The sequence below is a fragment of the Sturnus vulgaris genome, chromosome 12 (genome assembly GCF_052056855.1).
Source record: "Sturnus vulgaris isolate bStuVul1 chromosome 12, bStuVul1.hap1, whole genome shotgun sequence".
NCBI lineage: Eukaryota > Metazoa > Chordata > Aves > Passeriformes > Sturnidae > Sturnus > Sturnus vulgaris.
Genome location: NC_142254.1, coordinates 10,482,643 through 10,506,686, shown reverse-complemented (window position 1 = coordinate 10,506,686; position 24,044 = coordinate 10,482,643). Strand labels below are relative to the sequence as shown.

At 38.2% G+C, this 24,044-nt stretch overlaps 1 protein-coding gene across 4 annotated transcripts in view; it reads left to right on the top strand.

The window, feature by feature from the left end:
* The window catches only part of TOX3 (TOX high mobility group box family member 3), a 99,327-nt gene that overhangs the window by 62,225 nt on the left and 13,058 nt on the right, over positions 1-24,044 (top strand). For 3 of the 4 annotated variants that reach the window (XM_088171888.1, XM_014882885.2, XM_088171889.1), the window contains 2 exons: positions 11,434-11,499; positions 15,433-15,687. In XM_088171888.1, coding sequence (XP_088028014.1) covers positions 11,434-11,499; positions 15,433-15,687 — 321 coding nt within the window. The remainder of the gene's footprint in view (positions 1-11,433; positions 11,500-15,432; positions 15,688-24,044) is intronic. The other variant, XM_014882892.2, reaches the window with a different exon arrangement.

Sequence of the window (24,044 nt, the reverse complement as noted above, 5' to 3'; positions counted from 1 at the left end):
GTTTTTCTATGGCATCTGAAAATTATGAGAAGGAATTACTGATGTGCTTTTTAATATGCACTTAATTCTAACACTAATTACTCATTAATATTTTGACACATCGATGCTGAAGATCACCTGAAGACTTGAGAGGCATGGTTTTGCAACGGTGCCAGGCATTTCCAGCCCTGCATGTCTGATGCTTTATAGAGAATCTCTATATTTTAATGTCAGGAGTTTCTTAATATGAAGGTTTGACTGAAACTTTATTCGTTTCATTTGTCATGAATGGAATTTGCTGTGTACCCTTTGTGTGTCCTCAACTCTCAGCTGAACCTCAGGGGCTGCAATCAATATCAGAAGTAATTTCTGTGCCCACTTTCAAGAAGAAATACAGTGACCCAATTAAGTGAAGAAAATGCTTCACTGTAGTAAGGGATGAAAATGCAATTAAAGTAGGTTACTCACCTACAAAAGAAAGTTTCTGCTGCCCAAAATGCTGCCTTTAGGTTGGAATGAAACAGTGGGAAGCTAAAGATAGATAAATTAAGCCTGATTAGTCTCTGTGGCATAAATTAGGAATACAAACCACCATGAGGGATTATTCTACTCTTAAATTTAATTCTCCTATACTGTTATTTTAGAGCATTGCATCCAATTCCATCTTGCATGTTTAAATAAAGTCAGGTGCTGCTGAAGACTCTCCAGAGGCCTCCCTGCTGTGGGACTTGTAATCATGCCCCAACTAAAAATAGTGGAGAAATCCTCCAGGTTTCAGATTTATGTGAAATAAAGAAACAGGAGGAAGTGATCTGTTGTGTGCCTGTTTACAAAATACATCTGTGATCTTTGCTATATTAACACACCTGAGTTTTCCGGACTGAAAAATGTCATCACCTGAGGAACACTGGAAGGTGACTGGTGCCAGGTCTGCTGCTGGGCTTGGGGCATTTCTGGGTGCCTTTCCTCAGTTGCTCCCCGGGGTCTGTGTTTAATAAGAGCAGTTACATCCCACAGGCTGTCTTTGCAATAGGCTTGCTTTGTACAGCCTTGCACATGGTGAAGTAGAGTTAAAGGAGACTTTTAAAAAATGCTGTTTATCTATTTGGTTATGATGAATGCTTCTAAAGTGGAAAGCATTTAATTTCATGTAAAAATGCAGGAACTCATGTTATCAGCATGGCTGAGAGTTGAGATATTTAAGATTTTATGCATGTACTGATTTTAGACTGAAAGTATCTTGACTGATCCTCCATTATGATTGTTATAAAATGTCTGTCTACATCTGCTTCACCCTTTCTCTATCAATTTTACATTTAAAACTTGATATAATTTGCTAGTGTAGTAGAGCTGATTCACAGTCTAGAATGGAATTCACAATTTTCACTGAAGTGAGTGAAATTTGATATAAGATTGTAAGAAAAGCTACTTACAGCCCCAATTGCAGTATAATCACATCACTTTAAATTCGTGTGCGAAAATGTTACAGTAATCTTGAATATAGTGATGTAAAAGTATTTCTTGGGATCCTAAGTATAAAATGCTGTCATTATGCTAAGAAATGCTTAGGTTCAATGCTTAGACAGTATATATAAAATAAAGGGGGGGTAGACATGATTAACAGCTTGATTGTATGAATTTAATTCCTCAAAGGGGGAAGCGAAACAGAAATGTTCATTATGACAAAAGCAGTTGTGTGTTTATGGATTTACCTTCTAAGAAAACCCAACCAAACAAAACTCCCTATATGAATATCCCTTGCAGCAGCTGAACTGCTGTGGGTAAAGGTGTGCTCAGAGGTGTAGGAGGGGGGCTGAAGAAGGGCCCTTGGTGCTGTTCTTGGTGCCTTAGGGCTGCTCCTCTCAGGTCCTGGTGGTGCTGGAGCTCTCCAGTGGCTCCAGCCATGGCACCCAGTGCTCCTGCCCCCACCTGGGCAGGACTGGGGAACCAGGTAAGGAGGGGCAGCCCCAGCAGCAGGGCCACAGACTTGGTTTGGGTCCTTTTTTCAGATTATTCTGTGGGTGTGTTGGAGGCCATTCTGAGAAGCTGTGGTTCTCCCATTTGATAAATGTCATGGAAAAAAGAGACATTTCCATCTTCTCACAGGATCATGGAAAAGGCTTGACTGGGCTCAAGCCCTGAGTCGTTCTTTAGAGCAGCTGTGTAAGAAGAGCATGTTGTAACTGCCAAACGTCCTTGGATATCATCACAAATGAAATCTTATGCAGAATTTCAGCTGTTTAGAGTAATGTCAAATACGTACATTGAGAGGGTGAGATGAAAACTGCATGTGTGAAAAGTCCTTTGCTCGTGTGGAATCAAAATTGCCACACAGTTGTAGAAAAATACATACAAACAGAGGCAATATAAGTAAGTTCTTTTTGCATTTTGCCAATCTTTTCCTTCCATGACATTTATGCCTAATGTGGTTTATTTTAGCAACAAGTATGTGCTCATGAGAGTGGTTTGGAATATAATTTCATAGTTCATCACTGCAAACACGTCTAGGTTAAAAAACAAAGCAAGAAAACATGTTCTTTAAATATTCATATATTTTTAAACAAAGACTTAAACTACAGTGGCCTCTCCTTGGATTTATAACTGAATATCTTAACATCTGGTATCTTTCTGTGTTTCAAGCTTCAGGCAATAACAGGGTGTGGTGAATAGGGAATGTACTTCAGAAATATGGGAAGTAACATCTGTAGATCTTGTAAGGTCTTTTTAACGTGAAACTCAGTGGGTTATTTGCATTAGGCTTGTACAGAGGAGAAGTAATCTTAGCATATGTAGGAAGACACAGAGATACATCCAGGATTTATGTTTGAGTGTCCATTTTATCACCTTTGAAGGCACAGCTCCACAGACTGTGGACAGACATTCTTTTCTACAAAGAGTCAAAATAGTAAATTGAAACTCTTTGAACATGTAACAGCGAAATTGTTGGTATGTTTGTATTGGAGAACACTTTCAAGATCCAGACTAATTTTATAACACCTTAATCTTGTATAAATATTAGGACCAGTACTGTTCTTTGAACCACCTTTTAATATGTATGCATTTCAATATGGAATAAGTAGCATTAAAAGTCTGGCATATATTGAATTGCCTTGACTGTCAGTCAGCAGAATAATACTGTGCATATTCATACAACGTTACTTCTTGCATATAAAAACATTTATAGAATGTGTCCTCCTTAAGAGATCTGAAAATGTCTAACATGAGACCATTAAATATTCCTTTCACTACTGTTCCTAAGACTCGTTCAGTATCACACTTTGCAAAATATCATTCAGTTACAGCTTTTGGCTGTGGAACTCACTGAAGGAGTTTATATTAAAGCGTTTGGCTGGAATCACAGAGATTAAGTCAGTGCTTTTTATTGTTATTGTCAAAGTTTTTATTTGCTGGCTGAAAGCTTTTAAAGTAACTTCAAATGTTTCCATTCTAATTGCTTTCCAAAATTTTTAAATCTGTACTATCTGCAGTGTGTCTGATGGATATTGAGGCTATATGAATAATATATAAATGTCTGTTTTTCTTTTGGATCTACTCAAGTATTTTATCCCACAAAGATTTTTTTTTGGCTCTAAGCAGAGTTAGAGAATATGTATATATACATATATATACAGGCATAGCCTGACTTATATAAGCATATATATAACAATTAGTGTGGCAGATGTTTGAGACTCAAAAATTGGAATCTAAATGGTCCCCTGAATTAAAAGCTTTAAGATTTTAAATATCAAAAAGACCATCACATGTATGATTCTACACATATTTATGAACAGATTCAATAATTAATGAACCAGTAATGAGATTATTCATTTGCCTAAAATTCAGGATTGAGAATGTGACAGCAAAGATGGGTACTTCATACTTTAAAGTTTTGTGCTCCTGTCTGTTGGCTTGTTGATCATCAGTGATGTGGTTGTAAACAAATGCAGCTTTCTGGCATGAAATCCCCCTGTAGGAACATCTTTGGTTTTCTACAGGGCCTGCATTCCCTCCAGGTCATTGGAGGGTCCTGATATGGTGTGATGGAAAATCCTGATGGGGAAGAAATGGAGAGAAATAACTGCTGTGTAGCAGGCTCTGGTGGCCAAAGTCACCAAGGCTGACATTTCTGGGTGGCTTTTCATAAGTCCATGAAGATGTGTCCCAGCAGATTTGTAGGCAGAACCTAGCAGGAAATTAACCCTCTTCCAGAATGAACTCCTGAATAATAAGCAAACAGTGTAGTCTGTCTCAGAAAGTGGATTGCTACTGTACTATTCTATAAAATCACTAATCTTAAATTTGTTCTAAAATTATGAACAGAAAATCCCAAATATAAACTTGGCATATATAGTACATGTTACCTAGTGGTCCAGTATTTCATGAAAGTGTTTCAAAATGTTGTCTTTTGCTGACAGAAGCATTGTGTCTGTGCACATGTCCCTACCCTTGTGCAGTTTGCTCTTAGATGGAACTGGGATACCTTATGTGGTGACTGACCTGTGGTCAGAGGCTGACCCAAATGTCTTCTGCCTGCATCTGGTCCAGCTCCTTTTTGCTCAGTGACTCAACCCAAAACCTCCTAGAGCTGCCTATTGTCTGTGGTGATAATACTTCTGGTGCTGGGCAACACGTACCTTCCAAAATACTGGCATCCTGCCAGAGGAGTGAGTCCTAAAATTTCTCTGGGTACCAATGTAGTGTCAAAATCAAGGCTACCATTTTGCATTCATCTTGAGATAAAATTTCTTCTACATTTGGAAGGTTTAAAACAATTCTTCATTCACTTACAATGATATGAATCCCTAACAACGTTGCTGGTGTGGCACCTGTCAAACAACAATTTGCCTCATTGTTTCTAGCAGCAAAAGCAAAATAGAATACTTGTATTTTATAAAATTATGTGGATACCATCTACTGCTTCAGAAGTATTGAAACTTCCATGAATGACTTGCTTCTCCAGTAAAGAACTCCCTGCTCCTCCTATGAAGACATAATAACTTAGGACTAAAGCCTCTACAGAGATTAGCTGGATATCCATCTAGAACAGAAAGGATTGGAGAATTTTATGTTCACTGAGAAAATAAATTGTGCTTTCTGATGAGAACCCCCTCAGTATTTAATTTAATGCATCTGGTGAGGACACTGCTGCTTGTAGATGGTGATAGTTAATACTATTTAAAGAAAAAGGTCCCCTGTCCCAGCCCTCCTCCCACTCCTTCTACTTCTGTTGCCAGAATAATTTTAGTGTATATTGTTTTGTTTGGAATAATCAGGCTGAAGTAGCATTAGTCCAGCTTCTCATCTTTTAATTACAGACAGTTTATTGTCTATGCTGTCCCACTTTCTGCATGGTTCCCCACCAGCCAGCTAGACTTAGCAATCTCCATTAATTTAATTTGGCATTTCATTCAATCAGACAGGCTGTGAACATGATGAATTTTTTTTTTTTTTAAATAACACAATGCTCATTCTTAATTGATGTCCTTATCAGACATTGTATTTGCCAGAGCTGTAATTATTGGTCAGGCAGCAAAATCAAATCTGCCCGAATGCAGTGAAGATGTTCTCCAGTGAAATTATTAAGATACAGTACTTAGACCTGCAAAGTAATTTAGTTTTGGTCTGTAATTACATCTTTTGGGATTGTTATCTTTCATTTTACTCATAAGAGTAGTGTAACCTCAGAGGAATTAATTTGCCAAATATGAAGATAAAACTGAGATTCTTGCCATAATATGTATTTGTGCTAGTTGATATTTCTCTATATGAAAACCACAAGAATCGTCACACCTTAAAAGAATGATTTTATTAATGGCTATATTTTAAAAAATATGGGTTCCAATTTTACTGCAGAAATACTGAAAGTGTGCTCATTTGAGGGTGCCATTTTCCATGAGCAGTAAATTGGTGTCAGAAATAATAGAATTTGGATGTGTAACTGCCTAAAATACCTACACAATGGACATGTAGTGCTGTGATAGAACTGTTCAGAGCTTGTTCTACAGGCAGTGAGAAGTTTGACTCGAAATACGGTCCTGACAAACTTGAAATGTGTATTTTGACTAAGCTTTAACTAATAATTATGAAAGGACTGCTAGTGTCATGATAACTAAGTCTGAATTCTGTTTTCCAGTAAGAGTTGGTATAAGGTTTTCTTTAATTAAAAAAAAACAAAGCAAACAAACAAACAAAAAAAAACCAAACAAAAAACGAAGAAAACCAACCAACCAAAAAAAAAAGGGAGTGGATTCTATCGTAACTATTACTATTTTAATTTATTCTCAGATATATGATATGCAGTCTTTGAGTATAGATTGCAGTCATTCCTTTTAAGCAAAATTTAAGTTGATGGATTAGCTATGAGTAGATGATAAAATGTGTTTAATTCCTGTTCTGGATATATTTTAAGTTTTTCATTTGAGAAATTTATTCACATTTCTTGGTTTTGTTGCTGTTCTCTGCTGGAACAATAACCTTTCCAGTGGTGGTTCTTCCTTCATGTTGCACTATTAAACAGCAGTATTGTAAAAAGAATTATTTGGCATATTTAACAAATTTACCTGCTGAATTAAATTTTCTTTTTGAGTGTAAAAGTATTGGTATTTTAAACGTTCAATTTAGTTCTGTTGAGATACTGTTGAGATGTCTGTGCTCCTTTATGTCTGGTTTTAAGTTGCTTATGTATTTCTGTATGTGACCTCTTGAGGAGATGAATAGTTGGATATGAGTTCTAACCTTTTTCAGATTAGAATTGCACCACAAGTCAGTTGATTTAAAGACAAGTTGTAAAAAATGCTAATGACTGAACATTGTAAGTAAAATGATTTCTCCATTAAAATCAGTAGCAAAATTCTGATTAACTTTTATAGGTTCAAAATGTTATTCTGTGTGTCCATAATAGTAACACCTTTAAATGTTATTTACTTTAGTTTTGAAGCTTTTGTAAAACTCTTACAGTTTTGTGGTGTAAAGTTCTCTTTTGCCTATTTTATCTCTTGTGACGATGAGTCAATCACAGTTGCCAAAGCGCCCAGAGAGTGGCCACAATTCAACATTTGAGATTTTCTGAAGATATGTTTAGTAGGAATTCAGACTCAGTGGACATTTAATCACTGATTTTTATCCCAAGCTGCCAAGGGTTTTCTGTGGTGTTCATCATATCAGAATTCTGCCTTAAAACAATTGCTCATTAGTCTCAGCTTTCATAACCAACCAATTTTTAAGCTCTAGTGAGTACAAAGGGTAGTTTGAAAACCCAAGTAGCATTGTGCTGTGTCAGTTCCAAGTGGCTTATCCCTTGATTTACAAACAGCCTAACATTTGGCCCCAGAGGTTTGGTCTAAGAAAACACACACTCTGTAGAAGTGTGGCAGTGATACAGACTGATATCCACAATGCTGGGCAGGAGTTGATTTGGCCTTCATTAGGGCATCTGTTGAGGAAGGAGAGGGTGTGAATTTCCCTTTGCATTACAAATATACACCTTTGCTAGAGAAGCTGAAAAAGACCAGGTGTTTGGCTTCAGGTCTGGCAGTCAAAGAGAAGAGCTGAGCTTCAACCAGCTATTTTAGAATGAGTGAATTTTCTGGACATGCTTTATACAAGGCATTGGTAAACCAAGCATCCAGTCTCATTCCAGTCTTCATGTCTGCCCAGAGGGATTTCAGCACGGCCAAGATTCAGGTGCCCTTCCAACATACAAGAGTAGAGGACTGAACTGTTGTAGTTTTAATGCAGTGATTTGCATGAAGAATGGAAGCTGTGATTCACAGCAAGTTCAGAAGAGGCTTTGTTTGTGTGCAGTTCATTTCCTGAAATGGGCAGATGCCTGTGGTTTCCATGGGTTGGTGGTGGCAGTCAGCTGGGTACTCCCACTTAATGTGTTCATCAAAACTGAAGAGAGAGTTTGAACTGAAACCAAAGGGAAAAAATTGTAATGCAATGGTGTGTATTGCCAAAGGAAGCTGGAGATATTTTACTCTTTCCTAGTTGCAGAGCAAGAATGCTCTGAATTCTTCAGATGAAAAAGTTTATGCAAAACCTTGCTAATTGCTCTGGCAAAGTTCTTAGCCAAGCATCCCAACAGCATCCTAAAACAAAGAGACAGCTGGACTAGGTGCTGCATCTTACTCTTCTGTCCCAGGGAAACCCAACAGGTGGGAGCCTCTGGGAGTCCACCTGGGCAGCCCAAATTTCTGGGTCTCCCCTTTAATTTGAATCCCTGCTGTCAGCTGTACCAATGCTCTGAGCTGTTTATGAGGGGTCAGAGCAAGGGATTGTGAAGAAAATAAATGGAGAAAAATATTGTCTTTTCACAAAAAATTATTTTGCTAAAATAGGCAAGAACCCATTCTATTTAGAATGATTTATAACTGTTCCCAGCTGATCACAAAGTGTTTCTAAATTAAAAGCCATTAATTATAGCCTTATATAGATACAAAGATATGCAAGAAGTGCTTTGTAATTCCAGCTCTGCACTTCAGGTGAGAGCTTTTTAAATTACTTGGACCATTGGAGCCACCTGCTTGACTAAATGCTGAGGGCCCTGTGTTTCAGTACTCATCAGTGCATTGCAGTGTTAACATTGTTACTGATTTTTCTCATTTCTCCAGGGCAAATACTAATTAATGGATACAATTCACAGCTGATTAGCTGTAGTTTCTTCAGTAATTACATTCGCAGACTAACTGTTCAGAAGAGGATTTCTAACCCAGTTCTTATTTCACTCTAAGCTTAATTTGTTTTTTGAATTGTTTAGGTCCTTAAGATAATAACCATTTTATTTTCTTTTGTTGTTATAGGTACCATTAAATAATATGGAAGTTTAATCTTAGAAATACTCACTGATAATTGTTATGTGCCGTCAATGGATTTCTAGTTCAGAGACAAAAAATAAAGAATATTAGTTGTGATCATAGTAACAAAAGCTGAAATATTCCAATTTCTGACATCATTGCCTGAGTCATACACAATGGGGTCTTAAATGTTATAGCCTAAGAGCAGAATGACTTGAAGGATATGTACCTGTAACTTTTAGCTTTGACATTCTTTGTTATATCATTTGCTTCCAGAGTCTTAATAAAACGGAAAATTAAATTGTCACTCTCCCCATTGTTTTACTTTAATAAAGCAAAAAAGAAGAAAACCACCCTGGCAATGAGAAAGCTGTGCTGTGAGCAATACATGTACATCAGAACAATGTACAATTTTACTCTTCAAGGAAAAAAAATCAGCCACCTTTCTGTTTTGGGCACTGGAGCCCTTAGGATGCTAAGGTCATTAAAATAGGGTAGGGTTTGTCCCCACTTATTTATCCAGTGTTAGAGTAATGCTTGTCTAGTGTGCCTTTGCCCTTAGGTATCCTTTGAGAACTTGATTTCTTTTTTTTTTCTTTTATTTGTTCCTGTAGAAAGAACAGCTCTATTCGAGCCATCGAGTTTTCCATGTAAATCATTCTTAGTTTGCCACTAACTGACATGAAAAATTCTATCCTGTCGATCGCACTGTTGAGCTGAAGTAGTGTCTTTGTGCAACAAATCCACACACACATCCGTATGTGCCAAAACAGTCATTTGAATGTGCAATTTTACTTGGATTTTTTAATCTCCAAACATGGGTGACATCTGGGCTTTTAAAAAATGGATGACATTACTTGAGTATCTGCATAGCTGGGGATAACAGAGTTTTAATAGCTATGAGGCAGCCCACATATTGTGCTAAGGCCTCTGTTGCTTAACATGTGTTATAGGTTGAAAGATTCAGAATGATAAGTACACAAATGGAATTTGTTACTTCAGAATGAGAGATCTCATCTTGTATTCCTTCCCTCCCCTATGAGTGTCTCCTAATTTTGTTGATGTCCTATTTAGTCAATCTGTCAATCCAACAGGTACACAAGGCTTTCTTTTTAATTTTTTTAAACCTCCTTTTAACTTGGTCTTATTGCCAGAAGTGGATGTTTCAGTTTTCAGGGGAAGAGCCTTTCTTGAAAGGATCACTGGTCCCTCCAGTGAGAAACTGGAGAGTCTGAAACATTTCACTGCTGAAAACAGTCAGGGACCAAGTGCAGCTGTAGCAAATTGAGCAGAAGCAAAGTGGTTTTCCTTTCAGGACAGGTTCAGCTGCTCTGAAAGCACCCCGGAGTTTCTTGTTTGGAAAGAACAACCTGTGCAAGTGCATGGTCACCTGTCCCCATGCACTGTTGGCAGAGCTTATGCTGCTGTTGGGAGTGTTGGCTGTTGTGGGGCTGAGGAGGGGGTGCAGGTCCACCAAGATATGGCAAGAGAAGATTAAAAAAAAGCCTTCCTAAAAAATTTGTTTCATGAAACTAGAAAATGGGAGTTAAGGGAGTGGCTTTGGCAGCAGTGTGTGGTAGGGACAGCACGGGGACTTTTCCCCTGCTCAGCACTGTACCTTGCACTGTGCTCTGTGCCTGGTAGGAGCAGTGTGCACATGTGAAAGCCTGTTTTACTCTAGGTGCCTGACATGCCTGGTGTCTGTTCCTTGAAGCAAAGGCTCTGGATGCCTCCCTCCTCTGGGAGCATGTGCAGGACTGGTTATCAGCCTGCATGCCTTTGGAAGGGCTCTTCAAGGGCATAAGGCACAGTATTATGCTGATAATCTCTTTCTTGTCTGTGTTCAGTCTGTAGAAGTAAAAGTACCTACCTTCCTCAACAAATGTTCATACTTGAGAATTTGGAGGAAATGACTGGCCTTGGAAATCCCTTGTGATCATGGCATGTGGCATGAGAGTGACACCTCAGTGGGAGCAAGGGGGCACTGGGCACATCTCGGGGTCTCAGTGTTGGACAGTTTGTCTGATTTGCAACATTTTCTGGTGTTAATGGTCACTGGGAGAGTGGGAGCTCCACTGCAGGGAAAGATAAACAAAGGGGGATTGTTTGGCTTTTCAATTTCACCGAAAGAATGGGACTTCAGGAGCAGCATTGCAGATTCTTATTCTTCCCCTTACTGGGATTCAGCTCTTGGAAGCCTGGTCCACTTGGAGTAGGAATACAGCAGCTACTTCTGGCGGCAGCATCCTCTGGGTCAGGATCACTGGCAGAAATATTATAATGTGCATCAGAAAGGATGGAGAAATGTCTTTCCTGGGAGTCTCTTCCTAACGGATTCTTAATTTCCAAAGTCACCTTTAGGTCTCTGGGGTGGCTTTGTTGCCTGGGCAAAGAAAGTTGGAGAGATACACGTGAATATCTTCCTTGTAAAGACTGGGGGATGCAGAGTATGCAATAACAATAATAATAATAATGATGATGATGTTGAATCCAATTGAGTTCTGATTTCAAAGAACATCTGCAAATGCTTTTTATCTGTTTGTTGGTTTTGGTTTAATTGTTTTTTTTTTTCTTCCCCCAACCTTTTCTATGCCAGTGATGGGGTAAAGGAAAGTTTATCATGGCATACATTAAATCCAAATATTTATTTTTCTTTCAGTTTGGAAACAATAACAACTACATGAACATGGCAGAAGCAAATAATGCATTTCTTGCTGCAAATGAGGTAGATGTTTTTATTTTTTATCTATGCTCATATTCTGCTGTTTGTGGTGATAATTTAACAGACTTTGAATGGATGAAGAGTGAAGTGCCGAATTTCTGTGTGTTTTATGGAGCACAAAATAAAGACTTTAATGAGAAAGAAAATAACCTGACAGCTCTCCATTACTAGTCAATTTAGCTGTCCATAAGGCTTTTACTTACATAGCATGTCAATAGAAACAAATCTGCTTTATGTATGGAAATTATGAACAGAAGGAAACAAATAAAAGGCACAGTAGGTGTACACTTTGAAAGCAAGCTTAGTAGTAGTCATTACTAGCTAATGTTCTAATTTTTGTTATAGATACAAATGGTTTAATTTGGGTTCTTAATACTCATACGAGATAGAAAACCAAAGCCAGCTCTGTTGCATGAAATGCATGTGTTACATCAAGGAACCTTTTGAATCCAGGGTCCAGAACAAACCCAGAGGCTGGGCTGGTGGAGGCTGGCTGGGTTGTGCAGATGATATATTTGATCACTGCCTTTGAGAATGGAAACAGGAGAAAGTGTGGAAACTTCAGGCTCCATGTTTCTGCTAGGTGGGGCCAGTTAAATGTCATATACATATAAATATATTATAACCAGTTAAAAGACTATCAACACACTAATCCCAACCTCAAGTCCAGACAGAAACTGCCTTTGTTCATCCTTGAAACCCAAGCTCTTATTCCATGGACTGTCTAGTTTGTGCACAGCAATATGGAGAACAAGAACTCTTTATAGGGTGCATGTCATAAATGATCTTCCCAACATGAGGAAAGGGCAGAAAACCAGGAAGCCCTGATTTTCTTGTTGTAAGTGGGGACTCAGTCACAGGTACTCCTGTGCATTTCTAAAACAATGACCTCAGAGAAAATAAGCAGAAAGGTGTAACAATAAATCTGAAGGTTAGAATTAAGGGTAGGATTTTATGAATCATTTATACAATGGTCACCATCTCTTTTTACCCAGCAAGACTGCTTAGATAAGGGAATATTGTTTGGCACTAGCTCCAGTGTTATTTGTGATAATGAACACAAACCCCATCTGTAATGACAACATGATGTTTCTTTCTGTAGAATTTCTTTCCTACATTTGAATCAAACATTGATGAAAGCTCTGCTGCCAGCAGCTGTTCAGAGACAATTTAATTCCAGCTGTGATAATTCACCGTGTCAGACATTGGCTGTTATATGTTGATACAACAGTTCTCCAGATTTGCATTTTTATCAAAAGGAACAAATGTTTTGAACATTTCAGTACAGATGGCATTTAACCATGCACACAGTTTTGGGTTTTTTTTTAATATATGTGTGAGATATAAATATTTGAAAAGTTAATAACTTTAAAAATGTGATTGGTAAGATAAATCTCACAAATGTTATACCATCTTTTGGCCATAACACCACCTTTCTGCAGTCCCAAATTGCATACTATTCAGGCTTTTTTTACAGACTGAATAGCCCAGTGATTTGGATTTAAGGCTACTTCACTAAGGGGCTTGCTTTCTTCTTGGATTACATATATTTTATTCTCAATTTTATGTCTATTTTATGTTTGCGGTTTTGTTTTTTTTTTTTGTTTTTTTTTTAAAGATATACGCATATTAGGATAAATTATACACTCAGAATTAAATTCGGATTTAAAAATGTAAAGGTATTCATCAATTTACTCTCCCATTTGTATTAAACTATAAGTATTAAGATGAATGCTACTTTTCTAACTAAAAAATTGTATTATTATCTAGCTGTGCTATATATTTCTGCAGATGTCCTGGAATTATTCTGTTAGATGGGGAAAAAAGATCCAGTTCTTATAATTACTAATATCTCATAAATATGTCAAGTAAAGAGAGGTTCAAATGTACTATAATAATACTGATTTCACTGAACCCTTTTGCTTGAACAAGGAATAAAAATATGATTAAGTGTTACTGTTCATATTAAAGCGTGAACCTTACTTTGCAATTACTGCATTACAATGTATTTAATTATAGTGGTTTTGCATTAACATGAATGTAGCTTTCTCAGTATTATTTTGGGCCTGAGCACTGCTGAGCTAGAATCCCATTTTATTTCTGTAAATAATGCCTTAAGAGTGTAATCCTAGAGCACATTCAGGCTTAGAAGCCACACATTTGCTTTATGTTTTCTGTCTCTATGTCATGATTACTACAGCTCATTTTAAAGCACCTTAAATATTTATTGAAATAATATTTCAAGTGTTAATTACAGTGGTAATGAAAACAGCCAAATGCCACATATCAAGAATGAGTGTTTATCCGTATTGTTAATGTGATATGTTAGATTTCATTAAGCAGTAATGGGGTAGCAAATGAGTCACAAATTACAGTTGCATCTGTTACTAGACCACATTAGTGCCAAAATAACTGCAAATGCAGCCATAGGGTTATGTTCATTAGCCAACCACTTCTCCTGGCCAATCCATCCTTTGTGCTTGTGAACCACAGGGTCCATGAGAAGAAAAATTCACACCTTTTGTAATATAGCAGTGGGGAAGTCAAGCATCTCCCTAATCCAGGCCCAGCCTTCACATCCAGAATTAAGTTAGAGCCTTGCAGTTGGAGCGAGATGGGCACAGTCTCAGCAGACTCTGATGGTGCTGCAGACTGCAGCAATCTGGGACCCCATCATTTCTGGTGTGAGACCAATAATGACAGCTGACAGGTTCTATATGCAAGCAAAGGTTTTTCTTGTGTTTCAGTTTCCATCTTCTCTCAAGCGGTTATTAATTTATATCATCATTAACAGTTTGAAGGATGACAATTTGCAGCAGTTAATGAGATCTTTCACTGAACTTATCATTTTTAAATTAACTGGCATTAAGTCACTCTTTCAAACAATGTAATTAATACATAAAACAATTCTCCCTCCCACCCCAACCTGAATCCTGAACTAATGGAAACAAACAAATCCCAGAGCAGCCTTGCATATCCAGAACAAGACAAGAGTGCCTATTTTAGGATTGCCAACTGCCCAATTTGATCAAGGCAGTTCTGATTTGGGTACATTTAAAATGGCCTAATTTCTAGCACTGAATTTCTATTATTAAGTAGCAGTGGACCTGAAATAATACATGAAAGTTCATTTAACTCTCAGAAAATTTGAATAAGCGTAGCTCATTTGTTTTCCAAATAAAAGTCAGCAATGTTAAAGCCAGATACAGGCTCTGAATAAAGATTATCTTTGACAGACACATGCACATGTATGAACATGCACAAACCCTGAAGATAACTGGCAGTAAATGTTTTGCTCAAGGCATCTTAACAGGTGTTTAGTTCATAACAAACCTACTGTTCAAACAAAGCTGGCTTGCTTCAGAAAGCACTGGAAGCTGCTGTAATCACCCTCACGCTTTCATACATCTCTCCTCCAAATTACAACCTGTGTTTAAAAGGCTTCACTGTATTTTGGGGATGGAAAAGAAATAAAGAATGGTAATATTTCATGTTTGTTAGTGGATAAAAGCAAACAAAAGATGTGAAACGGTCAGTGCTGAATTCCTGTTGTGTGTGGGCTACGAAATTGTCAGTGTTTTATGAAGCGTGAGAGTAATGTAAGCTGTTTGTGCTATTTTACTAACATATCAATAAAGTGGCAGTTTGTTATGCAGCCAAATCCAATGTAGCTGATATTCGGACTAACAACAGACAGATGTTGCTAATTAAGTACACATTAAAAAACTGTTAATACTGATACTCCATTTAAGCCATATGATAATGAGACTTAAATCTTTAATCGGAATGATCCACAGACCCATTCAGCACATGAAATTTAAAAATTTTGTTGGTTATAGAGTTTGCATTTGAGAACAAACCAGGATTTGGACTGCAGGTGTGGAGGTGATTGCTGAGCCCTGTGTGCCCTAACACTGTTTGCCTGTCCTTTTCCAGCAGACGTTCCATACGCCAAGCCTTGGGGACGAGGAGTTTGAAATCCCACCCATTACCCCCCCGCCCGAATCAGACCCTGCACTGGGCATGGCAGATATCCTGCTCCCCTTTCAGGGCCTTGCAGACCAGCTGCCTGCACAAGGAAATGAATTTACACCTCAGTTTCCCCCCCAGAGCTTGGATCTTCCCTCTATTACAATATCCCGGAATCTCGTGGAGCAAGACGGCGTCATCCACAGCAATGGACTGCATATGGTAGGTCTGGTTCTTTGTGTGTTCCCATTGCCTAGTGGTGTGTGTCACATGTAGATCTGTGCCATCTCTTAGTTTTCATTGACCCCTCAGAAGATCTGTGTGTTTTATTGGGTGCCTGACCAAGCATTTGTCAGGGTTCTGTGTCATGTGTCAGGCGTGTTCTGTATGAACGATGACACACGTGTTGTTACACAGCAAACAGTGATTCGCTGTTACTCAGTTCCCTAAGGCAGTTGTCAAATGGTTAAGGGTTAAATACTGGTGGATTCAGCAAGATAAACATGTTTGTTAATGTACAGTGCAATGTTATAGTGCTTGTGAACAGATCTCTTGTGAAGAAGCAGTCAGGCTTTACAAACACAGAATTTTCATTTTGGGAATGGACTTGGAAGCCCATATTCATTGGCATCATGTGCATTCCAAGTGCTCCTAAAGTTCAGAAATGTGTTACACAGTTGGCACTGGTGTCAAGAATTGAAAGACCATAGTGTTGGCCAGGGTGAACTACAGCATTTAGAATGAATTCCTTGTCTGTATTTGAAGTGTAGGACCCACATCTGACATCCATCAGGATATTCTGAGAGTGCAGTATTTGGAGTAGTTCAGGAGAGCCAGACACAGTATGGCAGCAGGTAAAAAGCAGTGTATTTCCCTTCACCCTGTATATTCCGTGGGCTAACTCTTTATAAAAGGGAATTAATTAGTTTTTTGGTTTTTTTTAAAACTCATAATAGAGTGATAGGGATGTATTACCTTGACAATACTCAGAAATACAGGGCCATAAAAAGACCTTGTTGTGTCCAGTGCTCTTGCTGGCCACAGAGGCAGGGGCAGGGTGGTCTTCTCTTCCTGGGCTTGTCTGAGCCCTCAAGAACATGGAGACATGATCTGGGTGTGGAATAGCTGAGTGATGGTTACTGTGAGGCTAATTCCAGAGTTAATTAGAGCAATCAAAAGCAGGGATGTGTGGAGTGTCCTGCAGAACCTATAGGCACTGTAGGGCTGCAGTCTCCAAAGGAGGGGCAGTTCCCATGGTGTTGCAGTGTTTCCCTTTGGGCTCGGGGGATCTCCCAGCCTGGGTTTCTAAGAGCTTTGTGCAGTGACATCCATAGTGCCAGCCATGGGACACAGCTGTGAGCCAGTTTATCCTACTCAGCATTTTAAACTCTGTGCTTACAATTAGAATTCATTTCTGTGTAGCATGTTGAAGAGCGAGTGAATGTTTAGCTTGAACAGATATTTTACATCAACTATATTTTTTTCTGATTAGCTCTTTTATATAGGACCTTTTGCTGAACTTGGCATAGTGAAAATACATATTTACTGCTGGACTGTAATAAAGGTTGTGTTGTTATGTTGTGATTTCTTTTTTATTATTCTGGCAAGTGAAAATTAATTAAAGATTTACAAACCAACAGGCAGTAAATATTTCTCTGTAATTCTACAGGCTGCTGACTTCATTTCAAATTTTAATATTTCTTTGGAGGTCATGAAGAGTAGCTAGCACTAATGCAGAGTGAACCACAAGCTGCTCACTACTAAGGAGGTACAGAATTCAGTCATTCTGTGGGTCCAAAACAGGCACTGCCTAAAACAGGCTTTGAAGGATATAGTATTTGTTTAGATATCATTTTGCACTGTACATTTTGGGTACCTTCTGAAGGAAGATCAGATTAATAAAATATGAGAGTTAGGAATGTTGTTCCTGAAAACAAAAGTGATGGAGAGTGTATGCTCTGAATACAATGAAACTTGGTCAGAAAATATTGTGAGTTGGATTGGTGTGATGGGTCTGAGTACCCCCTCAATGTTACCAAGTGGTTTGTAACCTGGCCCAGTTTTGCCCTTTGATTTTGCAGCCTTTCACTGAATATGATTCTTCCATGAGTAAATGCTGTCACCTTAACAGTTCCAACCAGAAGAGGCCTCTAGATTTTGTCTTTCTTCACTCACCTCTTCTGGTGCTGAATGGGAGGCTTCACATCTTTGCCTTTTCCCTTGACTGCGCAATGTAGAAATTAATGGCACAGTTTACACTGACTCCATTGATAAGATTTGTTCCCATATAAAAAGAAAAGATGAAAAAGGTGAAAAGATGCAGAGAAGCTCCTGCCTTCTTACCCCAGTGGTCCAGTTGTATTTTTTAGGGTGACTTCCAGTTCAAAGCTATGGATTGGAACTTGTGTGCTACAGTTTTGCTGCAGAGAATTGATGAGGAATTGTGTGATTTGATATGGAGGAGCCACATAGGGAGGTTTGTGTGTCAGACATTCCCCACAACTGCTTGATTTGTTTCATGCTGTGAGATGGAGTGGCCCCTGCCATGGTATTCTAGTCAGTAGTCTTTTTCTCTTCTGCTCATAAATGCTAGGTAGCTTTGGGGAGTTTAAAAACATTAACAGAGGGTCCTTGCATAGCTTTGCCCTGAACTCACGTAGCTCTCTTTGGTAGTCAAATTTTACAGCAGTTAATCTGTATTTCAAAAATAAAAAATTAAAACATTATATCATATTTTATGTAGAAAATGTGCACTTTATTAAACTGGTAAATATTTATTAATAATATTAGAATTCATCTTTAAATTAGAAATTTCATGAATTACCTTGCCTTGGAGCTATAAAAGCTTTATTGCAGCAATAAAAAAATGTAAAGGAGGCATTTTGACTATGAAATTTCATTTCATGGTCAATTGAATTTACTATATCTGAAAGAACTAAAGATGGGGTTGTAAAATAATTATGATGTTCGTATACACTTACAGAACAATGTTCTTATCCAGCGATGCTGGGATAGTCTTATTTAAACGCTGTATTAATGGTGTACTGCTAATCACTAAAGCTTCTTGAGCTGAATACAAACTTAAATTATTTTCATATTAACTGCATTGAGTTTATTGCTTATCTCGTGAAGCATTAGAGAGCTTTACTGTAAGCAATATTTAATTTAGGTAAATGTAGTCCTACCCTGTTGCAAAGCCTGGTAGAAGAATTTCACCTTGAAGAAATGTCATGAGATTTTAAATCACAAATGTTGAAAAAATAAAACGGGCTTGGACAGAATTATGATTAATACTGTGTGTCTTTGGCTTTTTTCTATGTACTACCTGACATGTTCACCTATAAACTTGAATGCAGAATCGCCAGAGGCATGGTTAAAAATAGGTTATGTCAAGGTTTTCCTATGTCTCCCTTAGGGTATGGAGTTGGCTGGGTACCACATAATGCTTCTGCAAGTATCTCACATATTACTCACAGGAAGACACACACATGGAAAACAAAAAAGAAAAAGAAAAAAAGATTTAACATAGTCTTCATGTACTATTATATTGAAAATAGCACTAGTGGTGCAAGAAAGATATCTGTATATTTATTCTCAGCATAAACATGACTTAGCTATTTCTAAAGATTAGAGTTAACAGTTGTTCATGGTATTATGATACACGTACTGTGGAAAGAGGGATAATTTATCACAATGCTGATTAACTTCATTATTACTAGCAAGAAACTCAACACTTTTATATTTACAGCATTTTTAATGCTTAAAAATAGGCAACAGCAACAAAAAGAGGAGATAAAACGGAGGCAGTTTGATTAATTTTAATATTTTAATAACATGTAAATAAAATTCTGATGTTCAAAAAGGAGTTACTGAAAAATGGAGTGTTGATGTACATTTGACTTCAAAGAATGCCTGGATTTACATGATGCAAATATTATCCCTATAAATACTTGAATGTAAATAAGCAGAAATAAACAGCAATATTCTCATTAAAAATCAACCCCCAATATTTTATATTAATGCTGTTTTCTGTTGAGCTGCCCATAAAAAAATATTTTAATCTGCAAACTGTGGCAATTCTATAAAACTACAAGTTTTGCTCCTGAGGGTTCCTTTTTTTAACACCTCTCTCTAATCTGCCCAGCCTGCTGAGTAGCATTGACATCAGTAGTACATCAATTTCAGAAAGTGGATTATTTTTACTAGACAGCTATTGTGACATATTGGGTCAGTCATAAATGAAAGATATTCATGCAAGCATGCAATACTTGTAATGAAGTCTCACTCTGACCTTCTGTATGATTGATTCTGTAATTTAGTTTTCTCAGGCAGTGCCTGAAATGAAATGAAATCATGTTGAACAAGTTTTGAATACCCACAGTGCACCAGGAGAAGAAAAATCTGCAGCCCCAGAGGCTTGAGAGAGAGCAGCTGAACGATTTATCTCCATGCTATTATAGCCTTTGCCAGCATTCAACATTTCTTTTTTTTTTTTTTTTTTTTTCTTATTTGGCTTAAGTACTTAATTCTGCAGGTAGCTGTAAATGGGAAAATAAAATGCTGTTCAGATTTAAAATGACAGGACAGGAGTATGTGCAGGGGACTGATAAAATATCTTGAATAGAACTGACCTTTCATGTAGCTGAAAGTTACTGGGGGATTCATCCTCATAATTACCATATAGATTATTTTTATTTCTTTCCTGCAATGAAACATTTCAGAGAGCAGTAGTGCTGATTGAATGAAAATTGAACTTGTTAACATTCTTTTCAGCTTAGCCTGTTGTACATAACAGAAGGTTAGCTTTGATGAATTTCAAAATTCTCTTTCTGATATCTAAGAAACAGACAGTAAAATAATTGTCTTTTTTCAGTCTGATTTTTTCTTTTATTCAAAAATGTATGATTATTAGAAAAACAGGCTGATAGTTTTACATATATTGCTCACTATATTACTTATACTGCTAGAGAAAATGTGTTTCCTATTTGATGAAGATTTGAGCCTGTTTATATTTTATAATTGTTGCAGTGCTGCCAGTGCAGTCAGGATTCTGCACAGATAAGGCTAATTCATAGTGGAATACGTTCATCTTTAATTATATTACTCCTTAAGAATGGCACTGTGCTCAAATCAAAGACACAATGGTGACTATTCATTTTATTTGAAGAAGAGACTTCTAAAATAAACATCTCAAGAATGTGGTTTTAAAGAAATGAGGTGCAAATTTGAGCTTATTAAAGGCTGCATACAATAGAAATATTATTAATATTTCAGAACAGTGGTGCCTTTTACTTACAGCTCAGAATCTTTTTTTAGTAGTTTAAATTCCCAAATTACTAATGAACTTTAAGTGAATAGATTAACATAAGATTGGAAGACTAAAAGCTAAAAATGTTGCTTTGAAATTGGCAAAAGATGATTATTTCACTACTCACCTGACTGGGTGCCTCTCATTTATATGTTTAATTTTCCTTTACAAAGAAACTTATTTCTATATCTCTCTTTTAATACTCAGTCAGTATTCTCCTATCTGGAGAGAATGGAGTAGGTTTTCAATTAATAAAATGTTATAACAACATTGTTTAATGTTGTTGCAGATGAAACAGTTATTTCATGGGTCATTAATGTGTTTAACGCCTGGAATGGTTTATTAAAACAAGCTCTTGTTATTGTTATGAATGTGTTTATTGTCATCTTTGATACAAAATGTACAATGAATTTCACAAGTTTCTAGGTATTAGTTTATAGAAGTAGCAATTACTCTTACTGGAAAAAGAGATTCTCTTCTGTTTTTTCTTGGATTTTTGTGCTGGGTTGCTGAGCTTGAGCTTTAAATCAAACCAGTGTTAGTCTGGTTTGCACTGGCCTTTCCCAGCAGAAATGGCAGCTGTTACTGCCACTGGTCTTCAGAATTTGTGGTACCAGGAAAAATTAATCTCAAGCAACCCTGAATTAAAGGATGCTCGGGCGGCTCTGAGCAGTGACATTTGGCCATGCACAGAACAAGAGGGAGGCTCTGGAAAATGAGACCTTTAGGACTCAGCTGGCAGCTCTGGTGGCTGCTCCCAGCTGGGCTGGGGCACAGCTCAGAGCTGGGGGCTTTGCTGATGAACTCCCAAGTCTTTACTGAGTAATTTCTTTTTCTTTGGTGTGGAATTAAATATTTTATTTTATACCTGATGAGGTAGTTGGGCATTTTGCAGTTACCTTTCAGAGCATGTGGGTGCCCAGCTGAAGGGCCCTGGGGGACAGGTGGGTGACAGCCCTGGAGGCAGCAGTGGCTCTGGCACAGGGGCTGTGTGCTGTGGCCTTGGCCTGATGGAAGGTGGTGCTGGGCTGCTAAACAATAGTGTGAAGATTTTCATATCTTTGGTGACATTGTAATTCCCAGTGTGGATGATAGAGCATCATTTTTCTGAGACATACTCTTTTCTCATTGCTCATTGGTACAGACCAATGAATGGGCCCCCTGTTAATGAGAGAGGGAAATTTCTTCTGCTGTTCTTAAAAATAGGCCACTTATAGTAACTGCTAGACAGGGTCTGTCCATAGGAAACGAAGTGGCAGCAGTTGCCAAAGACCCCTGTCTGAATAGCAGGCACTAAGCTAAACTATAAAATAATAAAAATTGAAACAAGTAGGTTATTACCTATTGAGGTCATGAGGGACTCCTGCATGAAAGAAGAGAAGGACAGTAACTGTGGGAGAACAGTCTGGGAAAAGAGACTGTGACTATTTTATAACAGTAGTGCCTAAATCAAGAGCCATCAGCTCCAGAAAATATTGTGAGGTCCATATGCATCTGGGGTAAAGGATATAGCTCACTGGGAAAGCTGTCAGGAATTGGAGTGGAAGTGGAGTGTCTGATATTCCTAAGAGCTGAGCTCAGAAGGAACTCAGACATATATGGCTGTTGACACCAACTGTGCCTTAAGCCTAGACCATGGCTTTAAGCTATTCTGCCTCCTGAGTTTAAACTCTAAAATCAGGTGTTGTTTTCATAAGCCAGCTGAATGAGGCAGATGCTGGCCAAAGGCTTAGTTGGGTCCAGCCACCCTCGCTCTTGGGTGATTTGAAAACTTTCTTGGAAATTCCTGCTATTCTCTGCTGTTACCACTCATGTTTCCCCTTAACCAATACTCAGCTTCCACTTCGAGTTTGCAAGTGTTGAGGAAATGTGAATTCTCTTTAGAGTTTTTAATTACTCTTTGTTGTCAGGTACCTGGGTCTGTAATACAAAACATGAGACCTACTTTTCTGATTTACTTTAGAAACCAAAAATAAGTAAACAAAGAAACCTCACAGAAAAGAAAAATCCCCTCAAAACCTAAAGAAAACATATCCCTGAACGTAGCTACCAACACTTCTAGCAATTTTTAAACATAAAAATGCCATGTAACCCCTGAGTCCGTCCCTCTGCAATTCCTTGCACAATTCTTGTTACCTTTGATAATGTTTGTTAATTGTCATGCTCCCTCACACTCTCTCCCCATGTTCCTTACTGCATAATAAGAACCTTTGAAGTCTGCCTTTGATTTGGGAGCTGAAGCACCTGAGTTGTGGAGGTTGTAACAAAACTGCTAACAGTATTTATCTGACGTTCTGGGACTTAATTTCAACTATCCAGGATTTGTTTGCAATGTGTCGTCACTGTTTGCATACGGCAGACCTAAACTTGCACTGCTAATTTGGAGAGAAGCTCCTCATGCCAAGAGACTCATCAGATCAGAGCCCAGCTCTGTGATCTGAGCCACATGAATTGTGATCATGCTGTTGGGTGCCTTGCCCAGGAGGAGTGCGATTCAATATGCTTTAAAGTATGGTAGAAGCTTGGGAGGAAGAGAGCGGCGAGTCTGTGTTAATATGCCTCTACAAAATGGTGTAAAAAGTAAATTATAAAGAAGTTGTCAATTAGGTGGTGCTAAAACAGCAGCAGCAGCCACTGTAAGTGGGTGGAGGGCTGTGACCAGCCTGTCCTTGTCTGCAAGAGCAGAAGGACTCAATAGCAAATGAGGCAACCAAGACGTGTGACCCCTTCAGCCTGGGTTGGGGATCATGAGAGGAATCTGTGAGCTCACAGGAAAGTAACTGGGTAAAAACACAGTTCCAAAGAGAAAACACTCCAGGACAGGATGGTGGGGCATCTCCAGTAAGAATTTGAATTTGAATTGTAAGCATTTGAGAGAAGTCTTTGTCCTTAGTTTGGTAGTTGTGTCATTTTGACCTTGTTTTGAGTTTTGTGTATTTCTACATCACATAACAGAGTGTTTTGTTAGAGATTCACAGCTGAGCATGCTGTGAATGACTGGTTCCAGCAGAGGCCACAGCACCATGTTGCAGAGGTGGTGAGTCCTGGGATGTGGAGTTGTGTTGGTCTGGCAGGTACCCGGGTGGTTGTCCCTGCCCTGGCCCCTTGGTGTTTGGAATCACATCTCTGAGGTGCTGCATGCCTGGTGTCACTGTGCTCCTACTGCCTGACCCCTGAGTGTGCTTCCACAGAAGGGTTTTCACTTGTGGTTTGCTGGCCTCACATGGCACCTCCCACCCCTGTCAGAGTGCAAGGAGAGCATTAATGACAC